The 19,072-nt window shown below is 46.0% G+C and overlaps 1 protein-coding gene across 2 annotated transcripts in view; it reads right to left on the bottom strand.

The window, feature by feature from the left end:
- eif2ak3 (eukaryotic translation initiation factor 2-alpha kinase 3) overlaps positions 1 to 19,072 on the bottom strand; it is a 64,361-nt gene that overhangs the window by 33,829 nt on the left and 11,460 nt on the right. For both annotated transcript variants that reach the window (XR_014552564.1, XM_083633782.1), the window contains exon 2: positions 6,970 to 7,099. Coding sequence is in view for 1 of the 2 variants with exons in the window: in XM_083633782.1 (XP_083489908.1) it covers positions 6,970 to 7,099 (130 nt within the window). In the remaining variant the exon portion in view is untranslated. The remainder of the gene's footprint in view (positions 1 to 6,969; positions 7,100 to 19,072) is intronic.

The raw sequence follows: 19,072 nt of genomic DNA, 5'->3' as shown, positions 1-19,072 counted from the left end.
TGACTTCAAGACAGTTGTTGAAATTATTTTTCGGGATGGTTCCGGGGCGGCGATGTCATTCTGCTACTGCTGTTATTTTGGTGAAAGTAATGCAAAAATAGTGTAATACTGTAAGTAATGAGTTACTCTACACAGACAGTAATATTGTAAAGTAACTTATTACTTTCAAATGAAAGTAACTAGTAATATGTATTATATTACATTTTGAAAGTAACTTGCCCAACACTGCTGGTTGGTATCATCAAATGGGCTTTAACATGGTTTCAAAGCCCAAGAGGTGAGAGAGCTCTCAACCATGTAAGAACCATGTCAGAACCATGTCAGAACCATGTAATCCAATTGAAGTGAACACTTGAAAGTCACCAACATTTGAGTGACTTAATTATTTAAGGATGCATGTATCATCCTCTCTTCTATGAAGTCTATGAAGCACTGCACTCTGTCTCATGTCAACTTTCTGTGTCTTGAGCAGTGTGATAACTGTCTTCTCTTTACAAGTTACAACACATGCGAGTTTGGAGAAATCTTTTTATGTGATGTTTTCAGAAGGGGAGATGGACTGTCAGGATGAGTACAGAGTTACTGACAGACATGACATGATGATGCACACATTAAGACGCATTACAAGAGCGATTTACATAGATTTCTATAGATTGATTATTCACTTTTTATGTTGTGCCGGCCGTACTGATTATTGTGGCTCTGCCCCAATTCATGTATTCGAAACAACAGCACAGCAATCTACTAGTTTATTTAAGACTAAAGGTCCTTACACATTGGGAGCATTTTTTTCATGCGATTAATTCACACGTCAATAATATTTTCCGAACCTATATCAGGCAATGCAACGGTGTATACCAGTGATACTCAACTTGCGGCCCGCATTCCGCATGTGGAATGGAATGGATGGAATTGCAAAAATTATTATTATTTTTTTTTACAGTGCACCTGAACGCTAACCTGACGCTGCCAGATGGACGGTTTAGCTCCACATTACGTTTCACTAAACCAGTCGATCTGGGAATGCAGTAACCCGACCCGCTGACGGAGGCGGGAACTTTTTCCAAGCTACTTGGCAGGTGATTGGATGACCCATCTGTCTATCATTCACCGCTGGTGCGTGTTAACTTCAACCAATCAGATCGCCATGCCTCTGACGTCACGTTTGCGACCGGAGGAAGGTGCAAGTGTTGTGACGTTCGCGAACGACCTGAATCTATTGAACGGCTCTTTGCTATGAACGAAGGGAACCGAGTCCTACTTGAGAGCCGTTCGTTTTAATGCTGTGCCCAAATTTCACTGCCTGCCGCTCCCCAGCACACACACAGGTTAGACCTCCCTCCCTCCCTCTGCTAGTCCGCTGAGCAGGGAGCATGGGGCAGGGAGGATAGGTCGGGTGCACTCGTTAGGCGCATGCTGTAGCTGGCCTGGGTGGGCGGACTCAGCTTAATATCAAAACTGGAGTGCATCTGCCGACTTTCTGGGTAGCGAAGTGTTGCATGAATTGCATCTAGGACAGCCAACTTTCATTTAGTCAGTAAATTCACTGACTAAATAAGCAGATGATATGGTGTCACCTTGTGTAATGTTTACAATGCAGTTTATTGACATTAGGTCTGGAAATACTGTATGAGTAATTTAATGCTGCTGCAGTCCACTGATGCAAAATGAAATAGTGGTGGGTCTAATCAAATCTGATCCAAATCATACCATATCATTATATTAGTGATTTCTCAGAGAAACAGTAGTGCGCGCCCCATTAAAAAAAAAAAGGAACGAGGAGCCGCTATTTTGAACGGCTCTCAGAAAGGAACGGAGCCATAAGATCCGGCTCCCTTCAAAGAGCCGTAATTCCCATCACTAGAAGGTGCCTGTGCCTGATCTCCATGGTAGTCTATCATTGATTGAGTCCTCACCATCCTCATCGTCGTAAAGTCGCCTTCGAAGCATGACGTTCGATTATAACGAACTAGTTGTGTGGCTTAGCCTTCCCAAATGTTGAGGGTCGTTTTTTAGAATTTAATACATAGAATTGGGAACGTTACATTCAATTTCATTCAGACTGCCTGTCACTTCCGCGGCGGCAGCCATGTTGACGAGTGAAAATAACTACAAAGACCATGTACCCACTACTTGCCCAGACGAGCCTAAGCCCGCCTAAGGCTGCCGCTGATTCGTCGAGCCGGCCATGGTTCGGCCAATCATCCTAACTGCCTGTGCATGACAAGATGGATTACGTCGAGAGAATCTCTTTTGATCTCGCGAGGTTATCCATCTTGCAAGCAAGGTTACCTGAACGCAACATGCAAGATACCCGCTGAATAAGTGTCCAAATGTTCATGTCATTCTGGCCAATACTCCACTTCTGTTATAGCATTTCAGTCTGGAATATGGAATATCTTTCAATAATCTATGATTTAGCTGCTAAATTGTCAAATACCGCCGTCTGCTTGCTACCCAGGTACTTATGTATGTACTTAACCTAACTAACTTAACCTAACTAACTATCCGGTGTGCACAACATTGTCAGACTAAACTCCGGCTGACACCCCAAAAACCTACAATCCGCTACAGAAAAATGTATATTGTGTGTTTATTAACTGGCCCCTGGCCTTCTATCATTTCACGAAAGTGGCCCCCGGTCAAAGCAAGTTGAGTATCCCTGGTGTATACCAAAGGCGAAGTTTCGCTGAGCGTTATTGCGGTTTTTATTCTTTCGGACCAAGGTCGATTTTTAGAAATTCTGTTCTGACGTGTACACATCTGTTGCTGTGATTGACAGGTGGGTCAATATTCGCATCGCAATTTCGTGCTGCATATTCGCATTGCTCTTGGTGTGTAACAGCCTTAAGACTGATCATATCTACGTGGTCAGGGATGAGTCCAGTCAGTGCACAGTCTGGTGACAGTCAGTCCATCTGGTGAAACACACACTCCGGTGGAGCAGCTGTACCAGGCTGGGTTGGGAGACATAAATATAGTGTTGTGCCAACTTGGCCAGCCGGGGATCATCTGTCTGTTAATGATCGGTTAACGAGGGTCAGCTATCATTCAGGTGGAACAATCAAAATGATCATTCCTAATCCTGAAGCAACCAGCTGAGAAACTATACTACACTCTATAAAGTCACAGGGCTTTGAGGAATCCTAGGGGAACCTTGGAAGGTTCCTTGAAGAATAGAGTTCATGAACCCTGATGGTTCCAGGAGGAACCTCTAACACACCATGCGCCATCTATATGCCATCGAGGAGCCAAAATATGCACAAAATATGCACAACCTGCAGGTTTTTGTTTCAATCAAACACTCCAGCGGGCGTCCGAGTAGTGTAGCAGTAGATTCCCTGCCTACCAACACGAGGGTCGCAGGTTCGCGCCCCTGTGTTACCTGCGGCTTGGTCGGGCGTTCATACAGGCACGATTGGCTGGTGTCTGCGGGTGGGAAGCCGGAATGAGGGTGTGTCCTGTTCGCTGCACTAGCGCCTCCTCTGGTCGGTCGGGGCGCCTGTTCGTGGCGGAAGGGAACTGGTGTGAATAGTGTGATCCTCCCACGTGCTACGTCCTGCCGGTGAAGCTCCCCGCCGTCAGGTGAAAAAAGAAGCGGCTGGCAAATGCACATGTATCAGAGGAAGCATGTGTGTGTCTACGGATCTCAGATCGGCAGAGGGGGTAGTGACCGGGGCAGCAGTGGGAATTGGCCAAGTACAATTGGGGAGAAAATGAGGGGGAAATCAGAAGGAAAAAACAACAAGACTCAAGAGTTGATCCTTTCTGGTTGAAGGCGTGTTAATGAACTGAAAGCCTGCAGACTCTTGAGGTTCAAAGGCACATGAATGAGAGACACTGGACTCATTAATATAGGAAGAAGTTCAGAAACAAACCCTTGAAGGATTTTTTTTTTACTGGCAAGGAACCCCAAGTTGTCTTCGGCTGTATTTGGATTTTCGAAGATCACTTTTGCTAAATTTGTACTTTTCATTTTGGTGACATCTGTTAAAGTTAAAGCTAACATAATCTTTACTTTCCCTGTGGGGAAATCATAAATTCATCCTCTGCATTTGACCCATCCTTAGTAGGAAGTTGGAACGTTCCTAGAACTAGGAGTAGTGGACAGCCGCAGTGCAGAGGACCAACTCAAGCTGCAGGGCACTGAGAGGAGAATTACATACATGTCTTTGATGGTGGGAGGAAACCAGAGCACCCGAAGGAAACCCACACAAACTCGGGGAGAACATGCAAACTCCACACAGAAAGGACCTGGGACAGACCGGGGTTCGAACCCGGGGACCTTCTTGCTGTGAGGCAACAGTGCTAACCACTGAGCCACCGTGCAGTCTTTTTTTTTCTTCTTCTTCTTAGGTGCCCAGCCGCTTCACTGTTTGATTGAGGATCAATCCAAAAGTGTGGGTGCCGGGTGGTACTACTAATGTCTTGTTGGTATGACTTTCTCTTGATGGAGTTTGGAGTTTTGGATCATGCTGCATGCTAACTAGCTGCTGCATCATGCTGCATGCTAACTAGCTGCTGCATCATGCTGCATGCTAACTAGCTGCTGCATCATGCTGCATGCTAACTAGCTGCTGCATCATGCTGCATGCTAACTAGCTGCTGCATCATGCTGCATGCTAACTAGCTGCTGCATCATGCTGCATGCTAACTAGCTGCTGCATCATGCTGCATGCTAACTATTTCATTTATTCCAATCAAACTGCTTTTGATGCTGCTGAAAGCAGAATGTATCACTTCCTGTGAGCCAGAGGATGTCCTCAGTGAAGACCTAGCAGACACCAGGTGTTACGAGCAGAACATGTCAAAGCTGTGATGAACTGGAAACAGGTTGAGTCACTATTGTGTTAGATCAATCTGTGATAGAGCAGCAAAACGGAAATGTATGATGTGAAAAATGCCATAGCAGCATTACATGAAACTGATCCCAGCAGCAAGCAGACCCTTCATAGCAGCATTACATGAAACTGATCCCAGCAGCAAGCAGACCCTTCATAGCAGCATTACATGAAACTGATCCCAGCAGCAAGCAGACCCTTCATAGCAGCATTACATGAAACTGATCCCAGCAGCAAGCAGACCCTTCATAGCAGCATTACATGAAACTGATCCCAGCAGCCAGCAGACCCTTCATAGCAGCATTACATGAAACTGATCCCAGCAGCCAGCAGACCCTTCATAGCAGCATTACATGAAACTGATCCCAGCAGCCAGCAGACCCTTCATAGCAGCATTACATGAAACTGATCCCAGCAGCCAGCAGACCCTTCATAGCAGCATTACATGAAACTGATCCCAGCAGCCAGCAGACCCTTCATAGCAGCATTACATGAAACTGATCCCAGCAGCCAGCAGACCCTTCATAGCAGCATTACATGAAACTGATCCCAGCAGCCAGCAGACCCTTCATAGCAGCATTACATGAAACTGATCCCAGCAGCCAGCAGACCCTTCATAGCAGCATTACATGAAACTGATCCCAGCAGCCAGCAGACCCCTCATAGCAGCATTACATGAAACTGATCCCAGCAGCCAGCAGACCCTTGGCTTGTTGGGATCAGAGGCTTTCTCCCTGAGTCTAATATCACAGAGCGAGTCCACATCAAAGTGCAACTAGAAGTCTGTCTACGTAGCAGCGCTCTGCTCTGTCAGTACATGTGTGTGTGTGGGGTGTGTGTGTATGTGTGGGGTGCGTGTGTGTGTGTGTGTGTGTGTGTGTGTGTGTGTGTGTGTGTGTGTGTGTGTGTGTGTGTGTGTGTGTGTGTGTGTGTGTGTGTGTGTGTGTGTGTGTGTGTGTATTTTAAGCTTGTGTATCTATGTACACAGACAGGGGTCATGATGTGCTCGTATGTGTAAACCACAAAAGGCAACAAAAAATATCCTCCAGGCAAAACAGCTACTCTCTCAGATTAATGTGGGGGTGTATAGGCTGCTGCAGCCTTACTGTAAGTATGTCTTGTGTGTGTGTGTGTGTGTGTGTGTGTGTGTGTGTGTGTGTGTGTGTGTGTGTGTGTGTGTGTGTGTGTGTGTGTGTGTGTGTGTGCACGGTGCACATGTATGAAATGAATGCGAGCAACAGCAACCCATGGTTGACTGTTCAAAGTGCATTGAGTTCAATTGTTGGGCTGAATGTCTACATAAGGAAAGCCAGGAGGGACAATGTTGGTTCTGAGACAAAGATGCAGGCCAGAACGTGACATCAACGTCCCACTCTCATGTTGAGAGACATTCAATAGTGAACAGTGAAAACAGGCAGGGAATATTGGAGACAGACAGAGGGGAACAGATGCAACAAAGACAAATCAGATTGAAACCCTTGGCATAACAAGTATGACAAGGTATGCAACTTATGGCACGGACACACTACAGAACAGTGTTACTACAGAACTAGACTACAGACTATAGACTATAGACTACAGACTACAGAACGCTGTTCTGTTCAGAGTACCCAACTTGCTGTTTTGTGATTGGGAGGCTTGAAGTCGTGGTTTTCACACTATATGACGTAGCCCTCCTAGTCTCTGTGAAGTAGCCCTCCTTGTCTCTGTGACGTAGCCAGCCCTCCTAGTCTCTGTGGCGTAGTCAGCCCTCCTAGTCTCTGATGTAGTCAGCCCTCCTAGTCTCTGTGACGTAGCCCTCCTAGTCTCTGTGACGTAGCCAGCCCTCCTAGTCTCTGTGGCGTAGTCAGCCCTCCTAGTCTCTGATGTAGTCAGCCCTCCTAGTCTCTGTGACGTAGCCTCTGTGACATAGCCTCTATGGCATAGCCCTCCTAGTCTAGGTGACGTAATCGTAAGCCCTCCTAGTCTCTGTGACGTAGCCCACCTAGTCTCTGTGATGTAGTTGTAAGCCTATGTCTATGTGTCCAGTCCAGGCATGCTTGCAGTGTCTCCTGTAGGATCTGTTGCAGCGTGTATCTTTGTAGCGTGTGTAGTATGTAGCGTGTATCTGTTGGTGGTGTTGGTCTACCTCAGGTTTGCTGAGGCTAGAGGACACCAGGCTGCCTGAGCCAACATCCAGGTCCCACTGCTTCCTGCCCTGGTTGTGGGGGTCCAGAGCAGAGATCCTCCCGTCCAGGGTGCTGATGATCACCAGGGACCTGGGGAGAAAACACAACGCTTTAAACACACTCTCCCAACCAGGATGACATCACAACACTTTAAACACACTCTCCCAACCAGGATGACATCACAAAACTTTAAACACACTCTCCCAACCAGGATGACATCACAACACTTTAAACACACTCTCCCAACCAGGATGACATCAGAACGCTTTAAACACACTCTCCCAACCAGGATGACATCAGAACACTTTAAACACACCCTCCCAACCAGGATGACATCAGAACGCTTTAAACACACTCTCCCAACCAGGATGACATCACAACACTTTAAAAACACTCTCCTAACCAGGATGACATCAGAACGCTTTAAACACACTCTCCTAACCAGGATGACATCACAACACTTTAAACACACTCTCCCAACCAGGATGACATCAGAACGCTTTAAACACACCCTCCCAACCAGGATGACATCACAACACTTTAAACACACTCTCCCAACCAGGATGACATCACAACACTTTAAACACACTCTCCCAACCAGGATGACATCACAACACTTTAAACACAAGGATGTGGAATAACCCTTTATGAGGTTATTAAACGGCCTGAATTTAAAGGATGACACGGGTGTCATTTTTTTTTTTTCCTACTACCATTACCGCTGTCTCTGCAACCTCTTTTTAATGCATTTTTAACTTTGGCAAATACATCGGTGGGATAGACTTTTCATAGGAATTAATGGTGATAAGGGGGAAAATAATAATGGAATGCTCTTTATCTCCCCAGCAGGAGAGTTTGGTCAAAACCCATCACAGACAATCCTCTGGGGGAGAAGCATTTTAATTTGAGGTGGTACTACTGCAGATGTCTTCCCCTCCTGGTCCACCCTTGTTAGCATGCAGGGTGACCTTCACTGCAGCCAGCAGCACACCTGTGCTGTGACAAACCCCATCCTGTCACTGAGTTTGGGGGGCAAGTTGGTTTGAGAGACTGCCTAGTAGCTATGGAAGGTTGGCTGGTTTGATCCCCGGTACCAGCTGTCCCAAAGCCTTCAAAATCACTCCTGGACAAAGGCAGTAGGTTGGCTGGTTGGTTTGGGATGATGCCTATTTAAAACGTTGCTGGTTTGATCCCCGGTGGAACCAGTGCCCACTTCTGCTGAAGCTCTGCAGAGCAACCCAACGCCCCCATGTATACAATCACATCTGCAGTTAGCCATTTCTGATTTAACAAAGCTCAGGAAAGTTCAGACATTTGACATGGGCATGAGAAAAGGGACAACAGGTTGGTAAAGGACAAGAAGTCCATGTGTTTAGTAAAGCAGATAAGATACATAATGTACCCCTAACCCTGTTGTGTATTAGTCTGAGGCGACATCCAGCATAATGAAAGCTGACAGTGCATGGTGAACAAATAAGACCTCATCACTGGATTTAATTAAACTACTGTCACAGCACACAGTAAGCAGTTGCTAGCAGTATGTCCTTGTGGTAGTATCTGACCTTGTAAAATACAACACACACACACACACACACACACACACACGTCACACACACACACACACACACACACACACACACACACACACACACACACACACAATATTCAAATTCAGCTACAATTCTTAGATCCATAAAAATGGATATCATTAGATACCATTAAGCTTGGAAAGACTGTGATAATTAAAATGTATGAGTATAAATTACAGCGTAAACCTCCCCAGTTGTATTCAATTGTTGTTATCTTATTTAAAAGGATCATAGCTTTCAAATGAGTGTTGAAAGTCACAGTAGGCAGGCACATGTTTTGCTGCATACATTTTTTCAGCAACATTGCTTTGCATTCATGCCTTCAAGCTGCCCTTTACAACTAGTGCCTTGCTCAAGGGCGCCTACACTGTAGCTGTTGAGGGAGGGGAGAGCAGTTGACGGTGAATACGTCGACCCACCTCAGGTTATGGGTGGCATACTGATAATGGCCTGAAACAGATGGTAAAAGCGGCTGTTAGATGGGTACTTTTTCAGGCTCCAAACTCTTATTACTGCCATAAAATTAAGCTCATTTAGATGTAAAAGCTCAATAAAGCATTTCATATGTCCACAAAGGCAGCCTTTCATTCATAGTCAAAGGGGTTGTTCAAAGCTGTACTCTCATCAATGACATCTCACATTAGTCATGGCTCTCTAGCATGAGCAGAAAATTGTAAGTGTTCACAAAATATTGGCTCAACTGCACAATATGACGGCTTAGACTTAGACTGTTGTTAAGTGAAACCTTCCATTTCAAGGATTTTTATCATAGTAATATAAATGAAAGTTTCACAATGCTGGTGCCCATGACATCCATCTAAAGTCTATCCATATTGTGAAAAATGCTTAGTTGTCAATGGCAAAAAAAAAAGAGAAAAATAAAGAAATATAAAAGTTGCATTACTGAATGCTGATATTGCAAAATCAAGTGGACACATTTTCTACATCTTTCTTTTATTAGCATTGTGGGCAGAGGGGAAAAAAGATGCTAAAAATGTGAAAATGCTGGCAAAAACTAATTTCCTCACTAATTGCATGTCCTCCAAGGTGCTGCAAGTTGATGTATTGGCCGAGGTTTCTGCACATCACCAGAATAGAATACATAATATCATCAGCAACTTACTTCCCCCTGAGAAAAGATTTACAAATGGTTTTGGCAACGGAAAGGATTTTTTTTATACTTCTTTTTTCAATCAATTGTGCAGCAGCCCTACCAACAACTTCAAACTCAACTTGTTTATGGTTTTTGTCCAGCTGTAGCAATGTGCGAATTCTTAATGAGTGTTATTCCCCTTTAGGCGGTGACACAACAGTGTTTGTTAAAAGTTCTCTTTCCTTTGTATAGCACAGCCATTCCTAACCTGTGGGCCGGAGCACACTGGTGGGCCCAGAAGGTATTGCAAGTGGGCCGCCAAACCATTTGTAAAACGTTACGATCTTCATGCATTTTATTATTATTATGAGAATGCATTTCTCCATTGTTGAATGATACCATTAATTAATTTGTAACCAATTATTTGTTAAAGCAGCTACGAGCAAGATTTTTGATTGTTATTAATTAAACAGTCTAAATGTAATATATCGATGCCTCACATCTTACCTCTAATATTAGACGAGACCAATGCAGAGCAGTCTCGCTTGAAAGCCGAGTGAATCGGCGAGTGTTGTCTTGATGATTGACGTCTCATAGACTGTAAAGGTCTGTCTGCGGGCCGGTGTCATTAGGAAGTGAAATGAAACGGTTTGCGGCAGCCACAGACGAGACCACTCTGCGTTGGTCTCGTCTAATATTAGAGGTAAGATGTGAGGCATCGATACTAAATTTAGACTGTTTAATAACAATCGAAAATCTTGCTCGTAGCTGCTTTAAGCCTATTGCAGAGTAGGGTTGGGTAACGAAACCCGGTACCAATATGGTACCGGTACTTTTACAACCGGTACTTTAGAAGTATCATTTTAGCACCGGTATCGGAAAATATGAAACGATACACCCATACAGACAGCCCCTCACTTTTAGTTTCAGATTTTTGTGTGTGGTGCTGATAGACAGCTCCTTTATCGTTAAAGGACGGCTTTCCCGTGGGGAATATGAATATATATTAAATCTCACGCCCCTAAGGTTTTCGAATCCGTTGAAATTTTTGAAATTGGTTGTTCACTGCCAGAGATATCAACCATCTCTCACATTATTTCCATGACGCTCTGACGCAAAACGCGTCGGGGCGACAAGTCCAGCCTTGCGGAAGTCGAGCACCTATGAACTACAGTGTTGTGGGCCTGTGCCGCAATGGTCCCGCCTCTAGAGGTCCTCCACGCCCCTTCAGAGGTCTTGAAGAAAAACAAAAGGCAGCCATCTTTTTCCACCGCCTAGCCTATGGTAGCTAATATTAGCTTCCCATAGCTCCTTGCAAAGAGACCATATCTCGGGAACGGAAGCACATACAGACACGGGACTGGCGGCATTGGAAAGCTCGTCAAATTTTACATCTAGTAGTACATGCGTTGAAGTAACGAAATCAACGCTGAGCAATGTACCCGTTTTTACACATTTTTACATGAAATAGTTACAACATCAGATGCGCGTAACTCCTTGGAAAATGCCTTAAAATGCATGAAGATTTTTTTATGAAGACATCTCCCGACATATATACTTCCGTTTAAATTTGGTGCAATTTGGAGGCAATTTTATTTTTTGATTTTTTCTTGTTCTACTAAATGTTTTTATGTCGAAGCCTTCTTCTTCTTCTTCTTCTTTGACTTTTATGGCGGTTGGCAAGCATATATGTGCATTACCGCCACCTACTGGAGTTTGATATCAGCCAAATGCCTGAGGGGTGGGCATGGAAACGAAGGCCACGCGAGCCCAGTGCATTGTGGGAAATGTAGGATTTCGGGTCCCCGCACCCGCCCCTCCCCTCCACCACGCCCCCCCCCCCCCCCCCCCCCCCCCACACACACACACACAGAGTGGATTTCGGTTGATATCTCTGGCAGTGAACAACCAATTTCAAAAATTTCAATGGATTCGAAAACCTTAGGGGCGTGAGATTTAATATATATTAATATTCCCCACGGGAAAGCCGTCCTTTAATGCATTATGGCCTCCATACTGTTTACGGTCGGATGTGGCCCACGAAAAATTTTAGATTTTCAAGTGGGCCATGAGTGGGCAAAGGTTGGAAACCGCTGGTAGAGAAACTACAGGCAGGTAGAGAGACTACAGGCTGGTAGAGAGACTACAGGCAGGTAGAGAAACTACAGGCTGGTAGAGAGACTACAGGCTGGCATGGCCGTAACTAGCTATGAGGACGGGGAGGTCCGGACCTCCCCTAATATTTCAGAGGATTTTTTTTTTTTTTTTTTTTTTTTTTTATAAAACAATCTGCATGGAAAAGCATGAAAAACACGGGATCGCTTTTATTTTGAAACGAAAGGCAGGTCAGGCAGGAAGTCATCTGACGCCGCGTCCGCGGTAACTTGATTCCGAGAGAGCAGCAGCATGGTGGTGAGTGATGACTGTCTGTCTGCCTGGCGAGATAATTGAAGGTGAGCGAGCTGCGAGACAGTGAGCGAGTGAACGACAGACAGTGAGTGACACTGACAGATTTTTTAGCAACAACCAAGAAAGTAAGTGTCTAGTCTGTCTCTTAAGTAATGTTACCTGTGTGACACGTTGGGATGCTACTGGCTAATCATGCATGATGCCAATTGCCAAGCTCCCGAAGTCAGGTATGCAGGTGTCTATATGCATGGTTTCAGTTTCATGACCCAATAAGTAACAAAAAGAGGTGGTGTAAAGTTAAAAACAACATAATATATTTTATTTTATTTTTCAATCGTTCCTATCAGGAATAAATAAATGTCCCTCTGTATGTTTTTTTTATTATCGATGATGACTTTGTGTGTTGTGTACGGCTTGGGTTGTGTACCTGTGTTTGTAGGTGTCATTTTGATATGAATTTGGCTAAAACAGTTTGTGTTTGTTAGTTACAATTATGTTGACAGGAGAGCTGAGCAGGTGGTGACATGAAAGAGAATATACTGAATAATGACATCACAACAGTATAATCCTAATGTTGATTTAAAATTATATATTACTCTAAATATGGCTAAAAAAGGGGGGAAAAAACCCTAAAAATTTTTTCGGCGGCGCCCTTGCGGGCGCCACCGAATGCACCTCCCCTTGCTGGACCTCCCCTATTTCAGAACCCTGGTTACGGCCCTGCAGGCTGGTAGAGAAACTGCAGGCTGGTAGAGAAACTACAGGCAGGTAGATAAACTACAGGCTGGTAGAGAAACTACAGGCTGGTAGAGAAACTACAGGCAGGTAGATAAACTACAGGCTGGTAGAGAAACTACAGGCTGGTAGAGAAACTACAGGCAGGTAGATAAACTACAGGCTGGTAGAGAAACTACAGGCTGGTAGAGAGACTACAGGCTGGTAGAGAGACTACAGGCTAGTAGAGAAACTACACGCAGGTAGAGAGACTACAGGCTGGTAGAGAAACTACAGGCTGGTAGAGAGACTACAGGCTGGTAGAGAAACTACACGCAGGTAGAGAGACTACAGGCTGGTAGAGAAACTACAGGCTGGTAGAGAGACTACAGGCTGGTAGAGAAACTACACGCAGGTAGAGAGACTACAGGCTGGTAGAGAGACTACAGGCTGGTAGAGAAACTACACGCAGGTAGAGAGACTACAGGCTGGTAGAGAAACTACACGCAGGTAGAGAGACTACAGGCTGGTAGAGAAACTACAGGCTGGTAGTGAAACCCGGGCGGCCCTGCCCTTCACCCTCAGTCATTCTCAAGGCTTCTGCCGCATTGCTCGTCATCAACGGCAATGATGTCCTCAACTCTGGCACCGGCCACGTCTCCCTATCGATCTGTATCTGTCCAGAGGAGACACTGTCAACACCGGCAGGTTTTTCTGCTTTATTTGACCAGGGAAAGTCTGCTGAACACGCATGCAGTCTTTCTCTGCTTTATAGTCATACAGTTAGTAACAGCACAGTCTGTCTGCCCCTGCTGGCCACTGGGCATTAGCTGCAACTCGGCAGCAGTTGTTGAGGGAAGGCAGAGTCCAGAGTGTTTCACTTCCCCCACTCAGACTGAAAAAATGTTGCGGAAAAAATGGCCTTGTCATCAATCATCCTAATTTATTCGCACTGTGAGAGCTGTGGACTAAATTGAGTGTAGGCTATTTAATATGAAGAACACCCACTCTGCCCATCAATTAGACTAAACAGGTTAACTGCTATTGACCAGCTATAATCCCATATTGATTTCACCCATTGAATACACTTCAGTGATGAAGGGGAGGGGGCATGTTCTAGGATGCTTAAGCCTTGAGACAACAGAGACATGTAATTCTCTCAGAGCCGGGCGCAAATCAATATTTGGAAGGCTTTTCCTAAATGTTCCGTGTTACTCTCTCACTCAGGCACATTGAGAGGAAGTTACAGATACTCTGGGAGTCTGGACCAACTAGTTGTCTCATCTCAACTTCAGCTGGGAGTTTGCATAAAAATGCTAATGAGATGAATGAGCCATGTGTCTTTCAGCCCCATCAAACCCAAGATTAACTTCCTGGATCTGCTCTTTAACATGATCAGCCTCAACACAGGATCTGCTCTTTAACATGATCAGCCTCAACACTTGCAAAGTATAGAGTAGTAAAGACCAAAAAAAACATTGTTTTTCTTCTCAGCCACTCTCTTGATTGGCTGCGCAGCCCTGCCAAAAATATTAGGCTGATTGGTTGTTGCTAAGCAGTAGGCTCTCTGAGAGGGTGGAAGCTTGGCGCTCTTCGTGCCGCTAGCTCCGCCCCCCGCAAGTCATGCTGTGATGTGAATGTAGAAGTGAAGAAGTCATTGAGAGCATGGAGCTCAACTTCAGAAAGAGATATAGGGGGAGAGAGAGAGAGGGAGCGAGAGAGGGGGAGATTTGGAGAGGGAGATCAAAGCCCACAAAGCCCCTTTGTACTCTAGATAAAGAATTGGATTGGGGGGGGGGGCACTTAACTCTACAACTTTAGGTAACATGATGGCAATAGAGAGGGAGGGAGGGGAGGGATAGTAGCATACCAGACAGAATCAAAAGGAGAAGCAAACTGGAGCAAGGCGAGCTCTACTCTCTCATTTAGAACTATGGGCCGTTTATTTTGCGTGTCTGGAGCCCTGAGACGCTGCTCCCCTGCCTGTAGCCTGTGGGGCTGCTGTTGCTGAGCGTGACACATCCAGGCAGCGCCGCGGCTGCTGCTGGAAGATGTCGGAATGGAGAACGGATGGAGAGAGATGGAGAAAGAGGGAAAGAAAGAGGAGAGAAATAGAGAGAGATGGAGAGAGAGGGAAAGAGAGACAGAAAGGTAAAGATGAGGACAGAGAGAGGCTTGTTAGCATCATGGCTGTAATGCTGTCAAAGTGTCATAATAGTGCCGAGTGCTTCTTCAATCACAAAGCGATGGCAGAGCAGGGAGCCAATTAGGCTGTCTCTCAGCAGACTCTCCGCTCCTTGGAGACACGCAGCCCAGCAGTCTGCACACTGAGAGGAGCGCAGGCACGGTAAACACACTCCATTCAAAAGAAACAAGCAGGATGTTTACACAGGCCGAGTCTCCAAGGAGCGCCAACCGCCGAGCGGGACCAATCGCCACAGCCTGCCTCCGGCCGTCAGCCAATCGCAACTCTGTGTTTCTCCCTCGCTCAGCCAACTGGCGAGCCGCTTTTCAGATTGTGGGCCAATGGCAGGGCGGGACTGCCTGTAACCATGCAACAGCGAGCAGCCTGTTTGGAGTGGAGTGTGGCGTTGTGCTGCCGCACAGCTGCCACTCAGCCCGCAGCGCCGCGCCACGCAGTGAGAGAGAGAGAGAGAGAGAGAGAGAGAGAGAGAGAGAGAGAGAGAGAGAGAGAGAGAGAGAGAGAGAGAGAGAGAGAGGCTGGGTGAAAAACACGACAGCATGGGGAACACGTGGGGAGGAAGTGAAGGATGCGGCGCTGGGCCGGCCGCGCCCAGCTGCAATCCAATATGAGGAAAGTGAAAGTGCATTCCTTTGAACTTATGGATCTTCTGACATACATAAGGCATATAGGCAATGACCTACTTAGCGGGGGAAAGGCTTTACAAGTTCAAGTTCAAGACTTTTAAGGCCAAATACAATAAAACGCAAGACCTATTTGCCCACAAGCGTAAGCAGCAACGTTAAAAACAATAAATAACGAGCGGAGGACTAACTGAATAAGGAATATACATAGCCAACATTTTTGATGATTCAACTGAAGATGTTTTAATGCTTCTTATGGACCTGCAGGTAGCATGCAACCAGGACGTGGTCTTTCTGCTCAGGCAGAGAGAGATACTCCCATGTGCCTGTTGATGCTGAAAACAAATAGTTATGATATCACTGAAATAAGTGCTGAGTAAAAAAACAAACACCACCTATATTGTGTCACACAGTCTTCCTGTCAAAATGCCAGTGAGACAGTCCACAGTCCCTGTTCAATAATAAAGTCAAGAAAAGAACGATTGTCTTTGTCACGATGGCTGAAGCGTGACCAACATGGACTGAAGTGACTTGTGATGTGTGCTGTGCTCTGCTGTAAAGTCTTCACAGCTGTCTGGATGGTTGCAGCAGAGCACTGCACCATGGGGAAAGGGTGTGGTTTGTGAGAAAAAACATCCTAGTACCAATAAAAAAAAACACACACAACGTAAAAAAGCTTTGCCATCACACTATCTCCTCTTGCACAACCGCGCCACCCTCTCCAGCCCGTAGCATGTCACACGTGGTAAAATCCAAACTCTATGGCGCCACGCTCCTGCCGGCTGATTGGCTGAGCTGCAGCTCCGTTCTGAGGATCTGATTGGTTGTTGCTAAGCAGTGAGGAGCTACCTACAGTAAAAACAGGGCAGCATGGTCCTACTAACTACCGGCTAACTCTGTGTTTTTCATCCTCTCCTCCCTCCTTCCTTCCTCTCCTCCTCTCCTCAGAGCATCCCACCTTCTCCCGGCTCGGCCCCACCCATACTGCAGTGCTGCACCATGCCTCCTACCAACTCACCACAACAGCCACTGACCTCATAAATCCACACTTATGATCATCATTACGTTCAAGCTCAAAACTGTTGTGACATTAATGAAGAATGAAGAACGATGAATCCTCCTGTCCCTCTACACACAAGGTGCTAATGAAGCCACACATTTTGCCAAATGAGTCCTGACCTTTTCTCACAACTCAGACATTTTCATGCAGAGAAATTCACCAAGTCACACAGAACTAAAGTGTTGAGAGACTGTCATCAACAATTTGGATGCAACGTCTACACAAAACAATTAACTTAGATATTATTTAAATAATATAATAAAATAATTTACAGATCAGTGTTACAAAGAGGAATAACTGATTAAGACAGACAATTAACAACAACAACAACAACAACAACAACAACAACAACAACAACAACAAAGAGAATGAAATGAGTTAAAACAAATCACATGAACTTCTTTGAGGTGATTTAAAGGCAAGCAGGGCATGACTTGTCCAGCCTCAGTCCAGTGCAACACACATGGGCCGTATAGAGACAGACAGGTTCTTCAGAACTTTTCCTGAGGGACTTCAGGGCCACACCTTACTATCGTCTACGTCACAAGCTGTTATTTTGGGGACCCGTTCTATTAATAAAACCCACAACATCTCCCCGGTTACAGAGAGCAGCCGAGTGGAAAAAAAGGAAGAAAAAAGAAAAACAAGGACGTGAACTCTCCCCTCAAAAAAAAAAAAAAAAAAAAAATCCTCTCCTCCTATAGCCAGACCCACGCGGCCAACTCAAATTCTGAGCACTAGCCCTTCTCTGCCACGCCATTGGCTGACAAGTCGCCCGGCTCGGCAAGGCTGATTGGCTGTTGCTAAGCAGTAGGCTGTGGATGCCAGGCGGAGAGCGTGGCGGCCCAGAAGAGCTGCTGCCGCTACCGAGCCCGAGGGGTGCAGGGGAGGGAGGGAGGAGGAAGGGGGGAGGAGGGGGGAAGGAGGGGGGGGGGGGGTTCAAACAACTGTCCTCTCACCTCCAAGTGCTCCCTAAGGTGCTTGGGTCCCAACGGTCTCGCTGGCAGAGACATCAAACCAGGCAGGCAGCGCTGTCACATACATACAACACACACACACACACACACACACACACACTTTCAAACATGTATGCACATGCACACACACTCTGACATGGATGTAAACATGCAGGTCTCCGGAGCCGCGTGTGTAACGTATAGATGGCAGGTGAGATGAGGTGACAGCCGTCAGACGAACGCAACAGCAGCTCACATCACAAAGTGACAGCCGGATCAAAGCAAACGTCTAGAATATTGATAGATTACAGCAGGAGACAGGAGAGGAGAAGGGAACTGATTACAGCAGGAGACAGGAGAGAAGGGAACTGATTATAGCAGGAGACAGGAGAGGAATAGGGAACTGATTACAGCAGGAGACAGGAGAGGAATAGGGAACTGATTACAGCAGGAGACAGGAGAGGAGAAGGGCACTGATTACAGCAGGAGACAGGAGAGGAGAAGGGAACTGATTACAGCAGGAGACATGAGAGGAGAAGGGAACTGATTACAGCAGGAGACATGAGAGGAGAAGGGAACTGATTACAGCAGGAGACAGGAGAGGAGAAGGGAACTGATTACAGCAGGAGACAGGAGAGGAGAAGGGAACTGATTACAGCAGGAGACAGGAGAGAAGGGAACTGATTATAGCAGGAGACAGGAGAGGAATAGGGAACTGATTACAGCAGGAGACAGGAGAGGAGAAGGGAACTGATTACAGCAGGAGACAGGAGAGGAATAGGGAACTGATTATAGCAGGAGACAGGAGATGAGAAGGGAACTGATTACAGCAGGAGACAGGAGAGGAGAAGGGAACTGATTACAGCAGGAGACAGGAGAGGAGAAGGGAACTGATTATAGCAGGAGACAGGAGAGGAGAAGGGAACTGATTACAGCAGGAGACAGGAGAGGAATAGGGAACTGATTACAGCAGGAGACAGGAGAGGAGAAGGGAACTGATTACAGCAGGAGACAGGAGAGGAATAGGGAACTGATTATAGCAGGAGACAGGAGATGAGAAGGGAACTGATTACAGCAGGAGACAGGAGAGGAGAAGGGAACTGATTACAGCAGGAGACAGGAGAGGAGAAGGGAACTGATTATAGCAGGAGACAGGAGAGGAGAAGGGAACTGATTACAGCAGGAGACAGGAGAGGAATAGGGAACTGATTACAGCAGGAGACAGGAGAGGAGAAGGGAACTGATTATAGCAGGAGACATGAGAGGAGAAGGGAACTGATTACAGCAGAAGACAGGAGAGGAGAAGGGAACTGATTACAGCAGGAGACAGGAGAGGAGAAGGGAACTGATTACAGCAGGAGACAGGAGAGGAATAGGGAACTGATTACAGCAGGAGACAGGAGAGGAGAAGGGAAC

Source organism: Poromitra crassiceps (assembly GCF_964638095.1).
Source record: "Poromitra crassiceps genome assembly, chromosome: 3".
In the NCBI taxonomy this organism is placed as follows: domain Eukaryota; kingdom Metazoa; phylum Chordata; class Actinopteri; order Beryciformes; family Melamphaidae; genus Poromitra; species Poromitra crassiceps.
Note: the sequence above shows the minus strand (reverse complement) of the source record. Positions and strands in the feature narration are given on the sequence as shown.